This window comes from Aulonocara stuartgranti (assembly GCF_965226115.1).
Source record: "Aulonocara stuartgranti genome assembly, chromosome: 3".
Classification (NCBI taxonomy): Eukaryota; Metazoa; Chordata; class Actinopteri; order Cichliformes; family Cichlidae; genus Aulonocara; species Aulonocara stuartgranti.
The window spans coordinates 66,408,923-66,419,080 of NC_138941.1; the positions used below are offsets into that span (position 1 = coordinate 66,408,923).

Genomic DNA, 10,158 nt, shown 5'->3' on the forward strand with positions numbered 1-10,158 from the left:
TGATGAGATAAATGATAAAGCACAGATCACTTTTCATACTTGTGTCATGTCTAACATATCTTTTTTTTTTTTAACCCTCACAGCTCGTCTGACTGTGAGTCCCAGCAGCTCTCAGTTCTTTAAAGGAGACTTTGTGTCTCTGAGCTGTGAGGAGGACGACAGCTCTGCTGGATGGACTCTGAGGAGAAACACAAGCAGACAACAGAGGACTCAGTGTGGAAGAGATGGGTTTGGACAACCAGCTGGTTCTTCCTGCAACATGAGCTACAGCACCACTTGGGACAGTGGAGTTTACTGGTGTGAGTCCAGAGAGGGTCCCATCAGTAACATGGTTAACCTGACAGTCACTGGTAAGCTGAGTGTGTGGAGTTAGTGTTGATGAAGCTGTGTGTAAATGGATGAAATGCTGTAGTTTGTCTCTGTGTTGAGGTGGATCAGTGATCCTGCAGAGTCCTGTCCTCCCTGTGATGGAGGGAGATGACGTCACTCTGCTCTGTGAAACAAAGACCACTCCCTCCAACCTCCCAGCTGCTTTCTATAAAGATGGCTCCCTCATCAGGAAGCAGCCTACAGGTCACATGACCATCCAGCATGTTTCCAGGTCTGATGAAGGCCTCTACAAGTGTGACATCAGCGGTCATGGAGAGTCTCCATCCAGCTGGATCACTGTCACAGGTGACACACTCACCTGTCTGTGTTTCTGCAGCTTTCAACATTCACAATGTGACGACAACTTAATGACTGTGTTTGCTTTATTTTAGGGGAACACACCACCACACCTCCACCTACATCCACACCTCCTCCTGGTTCCACCCACATCACTCTTCCTCCTGATCTCTCTGCATTGTCATTTGTTGGATCAGTCTGTGTTGTGGTTCTACTGGTGTTACTGGTTCTGCTGGTGAGACGATGTGTTCACAGGAAACATGAAGGTGAGACTCAGACTTCCTGATCTTTCATGTCTGAGTTTGTTTAGTAGAATAAAGTTCACATTCATTAAGATCAGTAACAACGTTCTTAAATATAATCTCTGTTTAGATATTTAATATATGTTATTCTCCGTTTTCTATCTTTTCCAAGAAGAAGATGGAGAAGATGAGATCATACACAGTACCATCAAAATATCAAATCATCCACAACAGCCAATCAAACCAAGAAGAGGTAGTGTTGCTTTCTCTTTTTGGTGGGCGTCATCACCACTGAATGTGAGGTCAAAGGTCTGTTTGTAAAATTCACCTAGTAAGCAAAAACATGATGATTCCCACAACTCTGCTCCCAAACAGCCAGTCAACAGCTGAAACAGGAAACATGTGACTCTGGCTCTTCATAAGTGTCATCTCACTGTTGTCATAGTGTCATAGTGAATCTAAAGGTCAGTGTAGTTACTGTTCATGTTGCATTACTGTGTTCATCATATAAACCAAGTGGGAGAGTTGGTTTGTTTAATCTTCTGATGAACATGTGACATATTTCACCTCTATGTCGCAGAAGTATCACTTACATATGCAACAGTTATGATTGCTTCATATATGAAATGTATATTTGGTTCAAATGTGACACAACTGCAGTTTTCCTTTAGGCCCAGTTTGACTTTAACTGATGGTGTCGGCTCAGACTCGTGTGTGTTGTGACTTTCTGGCCCACAAAACATTATCAGTGTTGTAAGTGAGCTGTAGGTGTCCAAAGCAGCTCTGACTGGACACACATGTGTTTGCTGTCTGAGTTACACATTTGTTTATAGTTTATTGTCTCTGTGGATGTTCTCACCGAGGTGTTCCTGGTTAGTCTTACAATAGTGTTCATGTTGTGAGAACATGTTTGCTTTGTGCTCTGTGGTGAAGAGTGTCAGCCTGCAGTGGAAAACGTGTCAGCTCTGTGGTCGTCCACCTGCATCTTTCTCAGAAACAGCCTCCGGTTCTTTGTGGTCACTCAGTGTTTCTCAGCAGAGGTGTTAAGACGAGAAAAAAACTCAAAAACACAGAACATCATTAAAGTTGTTGTTATTTTAAAGTAATGCATTTTTGTGCAAACTAATAAGAACTAAGGTCCACTGAGATCTCACAGAGGCTCAGTGCAGGACAAATTTTCTGGTCTTCATGAGCTAAAAATCATTATTTTCTGTCTTTTTGATGCAAGATTACAAATTATAAAAATGTTTTAGCCATCTTTAGCTCCTGTGTAATAACATCTGAACTGTTGTACCTGCAGTGATTTTAATAGTTTACTCTGCAGACATTTATTCAGCTGTGGTCTACTCAGCAGTGAGAACTGAAGACGTCGGTTATGGACAAACAACCATCAGAACAAGGAGGCCCAGGTACAGCTGCTCTTCAGCCCAGTATTAAGGCAAAATATGTAACAGACATGCTGGTCCCCTGTGTCCATTTCAAAAAAGACAACTGAGCAACTAAGTACCCAGAAATGTACTTTATACATTATTTATTCACTACTGATTTCTGTCCTTTAAATATTTTATCTCCCCCTCGCTGATAGTGCAACGTCTGCTTGCGGGACCAAGTAGTTGTCTTTAAACCACTGAGACAGTCGCTGGGTAGACTCATTGTCCCCAGAAATGACACCGACCACCGTGAGTCAACTGCAAATCTGATGAATGTGTTGCTGGGATGGGAAGAAAGTATGGAGCAGGGTGCTCAGCACAGCTGTAGAGGTCTGAGGTCATACTCTCACCCTCTTTGTGCATCCTGATGGGAAGCCGTCGATACAAAGTCATAATATGTGGCGTCATTTTCACAAAAAAATAAAATTCTCTAATAATAAGACGGAAACTTTGCTTAAATATGAGAGCGAAGCTGGAAGCAGCAAATCATTCATCTTTTAAAATGTGACTTAATGCACTTTCTTAACAAATTGTTGCAGCTCTGTGGGCTCCAGGCTCAGTTCTGTGAATCAAACAGGCACCTAAAGTGTGATTTGTATCTGAACTGGTTCCCAGTAAAGTCTGAACTGGGACTGTGTGTGATGCAGAGAGGTGGAGACTGGAGGTCTTTATTGAACTGCAAAGCTTGTAATCATGTTTCCTGTTGTTTGAACTGTGTGTGTTTGTGTTCAGACTTTAAACCAGAGCCAGACGTCGTCTACTCTTCACTGAAGTAGTCCACCAGTCCAACCACTGACGTCCAGCTGCTGGTCTCTAACTGGTCCTCCCACCACCTCAGACCAGAGGAGATCGACAAAATGATAAAACATTTGTTATTGTTTTGCATTTTGCAGCAAAATAATTAATGAAATGCATCCAACTCTTACAAAAAACTGCTTTGTTTGTGGTAAGAGTGCAATTCATTGGCATCAGCAGAAACTAGAAGATTTATGATTTCTAAATTCATTATAACGCAACAAAAAACTTTTATTATTATTTTTTTAAATAAACTATGGAAACACTGATTATTTGCTTGTATCCATGTTAATATATGAAGTAAACTAGTGGCCATAGATAAATCATGGGAGAGGATGGATTTAATCTAAGATGTGAATCATAGGCTGTATCCCAATTCAGGGTCTGCAGCCTTAAAGTACGCAGCCTTAACGATCCTCAAGGGCCGCGTACTCAAAGACCGCTAAGGCCGGAAGTGCGAGGCTTGTGTAATGGGACGGTCTAGCCTTTGTTGCGCTGCCCAGGTTGCCTAGCAACCATGATACTAACAGCTGGAAATGTGTCATACAGCTTTGTTTGACAGAAATGAAGGAGAAAATCTTTTGTTCATTTGTTTGTTTGTTTCTACATGAGCTTTGATCATTCTCTGTAGGATTAAGCTCAGCTATTGAACGGCGTATGTTTTAAAGTAAAGGCTTTAAAACCAAGTTAGTACAAACGTCACTAATGTCACATAACTTTGCCGACATGTGGCCAACAGTAATGTTTTAATGTTTTTCGTTATTAAACATTTGCACATTAATAAGTGACATGATATTCAGTACTTACTTAAAGTTTACTCTTCGGCCGCCACTCATCCGCCGTTTTTTCGGCAAAATTATCCACACCCACCGCCGCGCTATGCATTCTGGGATACGTTGGGCCACGAAGTCTACACCGCCACCTCCTTAAAATTCAGGGAAATGAAGGACGCATTTCAAGGCCGCATTTCAAGCAGCCTTCGAATTGGGACAGCCTTCGGCGTGCCGCTGTGACGTAATGGGCCTTGAAATGCGTACTTTAAGGCTGCAGACCCTGAATTGGGATACAGCCACTGTGTTCCAGTTGGTCATCATTGTGTCTACACAGCTTTAGTTGTAATGTTACAGACTGAGACAACACTGGCATCTCATGTTTTCTGACAGTTACATTTTAGACACTGAATCAAATAAATGAAAAAGCAACAACAACATGCATAAAACACCTTTTAGGATGAAGGTAATAGGATATAAAATTTGAATAATAATGATCCAGTTAGTCATCAGTCTCTGCACAGTTCTAATTTTCCAGTTGGAACTCATGGTGGTAGTGTTGTTATCCTGGATCAACACGATTGAAAGTAAAATTCTTTAGAGCTGATTTAAAACCAGTCTACTGACTAATGGAGAGATGTATATCTGTCATGGAAATTTTCTGTAATAAAGTCTGCAACAAGTTGTGGTCAACTTATTTATTACTGCATGCAGGAGAATGGACACACACATCAAAACACCCCAGGTTCGCAGTAATGAGCATTCTAACCTTGGGGTGTCACAGCACCCCTTTTATAACGTCGTACAAACTCAACAGTTCTTTGTCCATCCTGGGCTGTTGCTGAACAAAGAAGACTCCCACTATCTTTTCCCAGGCCCTTAATAAATGTTGGGTCTGTGTTTCCACATAACCCGCTAGTTTAGAGACTTATTCATCATGAAGAACACAAGACATAACAGAACAACCAACTCGCTAACGAGGGAGGTTTTGGGTCAGAACCAGCTCTTGGAGCTCACGCTCCTCACCTGACTCCAAACCCAAATCCTTCAAAGGGCAGCTGTCCTCGTAGCCTTTTTATTGACAAACTGTTACAATACACATCACAGCAAAAGCACCTCCCCTCGTAAGACCCCTCTTGGTTACAAAGACAAGGCACTATGGGTGTGTGTAAGCACCTGTATGCATGTGCAAGAACTTGTGTGTGTGTGTGTGAACTCCTGCTCACCAAAAGGGTCATAAAAGCAGAAAGCAACATCAACTTCACAAGGGATGTGTCTGTGATAACTGATGTTCAGTTATGCAATATGCAACTGAACTCTGAGGGTCCACTGAACCTATCGCGTCTGATTAATTCTGAGGTTGTTGCCCATTTCTCTGCGGCCTTTGCTAACTCTGTCTGTTACGATGACATCAGTAATGCACCTCTCTCAGTTGATGGCGTAGTCAACTCTTTTATTTCTACATGCTCTTCTGTTTTGGACACTGTGGCTCCAGTAAAGACTAAACGCTGTAAAACCTCTCGCCAACTCTGGCTAAATGAATCCACCCTCACTCTTAGACGTGAATGTCATCGAGCTGAGAGGAGATGGAAAAAAGATCAACTTCAGGTGTCCTTTGACATTCTGCATATGAGCCAGTCTCAATTTCAGAAGGCTGCCAAAATGGCAAAAACTTACTTTTTGTCGAACATCATTGCAACTAATAGTCACAATCCTCGAGTTATGTTTAAAATCTTTAACTCAGTGGTTAATGCTTGCTCTGTTGTTTCGATGGAAGTAAATAATGTTAAGAAATATACTCTAAACACTTCTTCAGTAAAGACTCAGAGAAGAGAAACACACAATTCTTGCTAGCAAGGGCAGCCTCCAGAACTGAGACTCGCACTCAGAGACTGCCCCGGTCTTTATTTATATGGTTCAATGGGTGTGTGTGTGTATGTGTATGTGTGTGTGTGTGTGTGTGTGTGTGTGTGTGTGTGTGTCTGTGTGTCTGTGTGTGTGTGTGTGTGTGTGGGGGGGGGGGGGGGGGGGGTCCTGCTGATCAAAGGGTCATATAACATGAAAGCACAAAAGGAACATCCTTGGTCAGGAAGAGAGTAGTCTCCCCCTCACCCTAGATGGTTCACCCTAGATAGCACAGTGAGGAAGTCCAGCAGTTCATCTTAAACAAAAGGCACTTAAAGCAAGACAGACATAGCTACGTTAAAACAATGAAACAATAAAACAAGGTACGAGCTCTTTCCCATCCTGACAGGATGTGGGGGTGCATTCCTGGAGTGCACACCAAGCCTTTTTGCAGCCTGCTAGAGATCACACATCCTGTCACTACACAATTGATTATACGCCTCTAAGCATACATGGTTAAATATTTCCTAATACAAATAACTACATGCAGTATTCTACCATATGCGAACTTATATCACTAAAAGATTATACTGACCAATATGTACAATTTTCCATTGACATAAAAAATCAGAAGTAATCAGTAACTAATTACTGATTACTTCCCCCCAAAAGTAATCCTATTACTTTACTGATTACTTATTTTCAAAAGTATTTAGTTACTTAGTTACTTTTTAAAACACGATTTACAACCTGAATAGGTAATAAGGCGATAGATCTTTCAGCCCAATTCTACTGTTTCTGCATAATTCATCATACAAAATGTAATCAAATAAAAAATTATCTATTTAAAACTATTTTTATTAGTTTTAATGTTTTAACTTTATGCATCAAGCAACAATTAAATTATATGCAACATTCTCTGACTGAAAGAACATTTAAACTTATTTTTTGCACATTCCAGCACATAAAATATTTTATTTTATTTTTAGTTTACACTCACTCTTTCAAATAGATGCAAGTAAAACACAGCAGAAAATAAATAAAATCAAAGACTCGGTGGTCCTGTTGCTCTATTGTCACATGTTTAGCAGGAGTGGGGCAGGCGGAGGTTTGCCCTGGTGCAGGTGTGTCGCAGAGGTCACGTCAGTGGAAGAATCTTTGTCTGTGAATTTCACTTTACAGTGGCTGCGTACTGCCCATCTCTCCTGATGAATAACAGCTGATTTGAAAAGATATGTGGAAGACAGTGTTTGTGACTCCAGTGTTTTGGAATACTTTGCAATTCGCGGTCACAAATCAGATATTCCTTGGGGGGAGGGGGGGAGGGTGTTCCTCCTATAATTATTTTACTTGTACATCCCTTGTGTGTGGCATTAGGGGCAGAGATGTAGGTTAGTAGAGGAAGCTACACAGTTTTACAACTGTGTGGTTGTTGGTTCTGATGGTCATGTCATGTGTTTTTTTCACTCTGTTTTTGTTGCTGCTTTTAAGATATAGATAATAAATAAAGTGTTAAAAGTACTGGCCATGGTGAACCAGAGTTGGAAATGACTTCAAATTCCCTTGAATTGGCTTTTTGGTGGTTGGATTGCCACTGATGGTTTAATTATTGAGAGCAATGTTCCAGTTTACCCTCATGATGACTGTGTTGTCTTATTGTTATCGTTTCTTAGATAGAGTTAGATATAAAGTTGTTATGGATGTTTTTATCTGTGGTAAATTAAATTGAAAACTCTAATATCTATCCAATCATAACAATGATACAAAAACAATAATCTAAATAATCCTAAAAAAGCAACAGAAATAGGCTGATTGACTGATGACAGAAACACAATGAGTACTCAAAGTCTAAAGAACTTCTAAAGATAAGCGTCTGGACTTCTTTAAGTTACTTGAAGACGTTTCACCTCTCATCTGAGAAGCTTCTTCAGTTCTAAGGTGATAAGGGTAACTGTAGAGAATGGATGGATGGAAAACAACAATTACACTTGCAACAATGGTGGTCACCACAGATTGGTCAGGAAAAAAAGAAATAAATAAAATATTATTTCTAAAGTCACTGGAATTATGAAAACTGCTGGACAAATTTTCATGTATTACCATTTTTACTTTGTCTCTATGGTCACATGCAGCGTCGATCGTCCACCAGAGGGTGCTGCTGAACCTGCAGCGTCACAGCATCTCACAGCCGTCAGTACAAGTGTTAAAATCCAGCACTGTTCCTGCTTGCCTGTTTATTGATTGTTTGATGACCACAGACAGTTTCTTTTCTTATTTACTCACCAACCAGGCCAGACAAAGGAAGTGAATATTTTATTGTTCCTCTCAGTCAGACTTCCTCCCCATTAATCTTTTGTTTTTTACATCATGTGTCCTGTTGTCTTTGAAGTCGTATTTCTGTCTCTGTCAGCGACTTAGTGGAATAAACAGGGAAAGAAGCGACCGCTGCAGTCTGAGGGGTTGGAGGTATGAAATCTGTTTTTTCTCTATAAATCTGACATAAAGTTGACTGTAGTTGCTGATGTTATTTAGGGTTCAACATTTAATCATTTAGTTTCATCCTATAAAGCATAAGATCCCCATATTTGAGGTCTTCGTGTTTTTAGTTTCCACAGTTTGAAGTTTTTATAGTTAACACAATATTGCAGCATGGAGAGAAATCTTAATAAAGAAGCTCCACAGAAAGATTGAGCTTGCCGATTCAACACAAACAGGAAGAGATATTTTTTTTATTGCATACCTGCTGATGCTACACTGCTTCGAGCCTCAATAACAGCATAACAGAACTCACTTATGGTACTGCATTCATTCTATAAAACAATAACTGTCAGTGACTTTGAACCGCAATATAAACACAACATTCAAGATAACAGTTAAAAGTGATGTAACCATAAACAATCAAACAAGAACATCTAAACAGCAGCACGTCCCAAGGCATGATGGGAGAGAACTAGCTGCTTCCCCAACACGCCACTATATAAATTAACGTGGAAAAAAATAGTAAAAAAAAAACAGTTGAACTTTAGTGAATTTCACTAGATTAAATGCAGTTAGTTACTGATGAGTGTTACTTTGTACGGAACACTAAATCCACAAAGTTATTAAAATATAAATAAAAAAAAGAGAAGAATACAGATGCTTTTCAGTTGAATTTGATGTTTTAAACTGTTTGAATTGATGAGGCAGGCTGAGCTGACCACAGCTATGTTCACAGCTAGCTCTAATAAGAAGCTTCGATGTGAAATCACAGTCAGACGTTTCATGAACACAGAACAACAAGGAGAGAAAGGTCAGGTTTGTTGTCAGTGGTAATAAATGTACTTTACAGTACACACCACAGGTCATGTCATTGATTTACAGGGTCAATCTGTACCAATGACAAACATACACTACTTAACCAGTTTGACCAGGATGTTCACACACACACACACACACACACACACACACACACACACACACACACACACACGGACCTTTCTTTCTCTTACACAGAGCTGCTGAAGATCAGAGGATTAATTAAATGATTTAAAGAAATGCATGGATTGTAGAAAAAGTTAGATGATTCTGAGGAAGTCAGGTGGGAGAATGTCAGTGATTAATGACTCTGACAGAAACGTTGTACAGATGAAGGTAAAACAGTATCGGATATAAACACTGTGTTTTAAGAAGCTTTTGTTGGAGATTCATTTATAAGAGTCTGAATGCTCGGAAAGCTCCCGGCCCAGACGGTGTGTCTCCTGCCACCCTCAGACACTGTGCAAACGAGCTGGCCCCAGTGTTTTCTGGCATCTTCAACTCCTCACTGCAGGCATGTCATGTGCCTGCCTGCTTCAAGTCCTCTACCATAATCCCTGTCCCCAAGAAACCTAGGATCACTGGACTAAATTACTACAGACCCGTGGCTCTGACATCTGTGGTCATGAAGTCATTTGAGCGCCTGGTTCTCTCCCATCTCAAGACCCTCACGGCCCCCCTCCTGGATCCCCTGCAGTTTGCATACAGAGCCAACAGGTCTGTAGATGACGCCATCAACATGGCCCTACACTTCATCCTGCAGCATCTGGACTCCCCAGGAACCTACGCCAGGATCCTGTTTGTGGACTTCAGCTCTGCCTTCAACACCATCCTTCCAGACCATCTCCGAGGCAAGCTTTCCCAGATGAATGTGCCTGATCCCATCTGCCGGTGGATCACTGACTTCCTGATGGACAGGAAGCAGCATGTGAGGCTGGGAAAGAATGTCTCGGACTCCCGGACCATCAGCACCGGCTCCCCTCAGGGCTGTGTTCTTTCTCCTCTGCTCTTCTCCCTATACACCAACTGCTGCACCTCCACCCACCAGTCTGTCAAGCTAATCAAGTTTGCAGATGACACCACCGTTATTGGACTCATCTCGGACGGGGATGAGTC

The 10,158-nt window shown here is 41.1% G+C and overlaps 1 protein-coding gene across 6 annotated transcripts in view; it reads left to right on the forward strand.

The window, feature by feature from the left end:
- LOC309695514 (uncharacterized protein) overlaps positions 1–10,158 on the forward strand; it is a 181,050-nt gene that overhangs the window by 143,660 nt on the left and 27,232 nt on the right. For 3 of the 6 annotated variants that reach the window (XM_082516207.1, XM_082516205.1, XM_082516206.1), the window contains exons 2-3: positions 84–675; positions 762–932. In XM_082516207.1, the coding sequence (XP_082372333.1) occupies positions 468–675; positions 762–932 (379 nt within the window). In that variant the 5' untranslated portion in view covers positions 84–467. Of the gene's footprint in view, positions 1–83; positions 676–761; positions 933–1,083; positions 1,162–2,232; positions 3,050–3,070; positions 4,554–10,158 lie in introns of those variants that run through there. The other 3 variants (XM_082516210.1, XM_082516208.1, XM_082516209.1) reach the window with 3 other exon arrangements.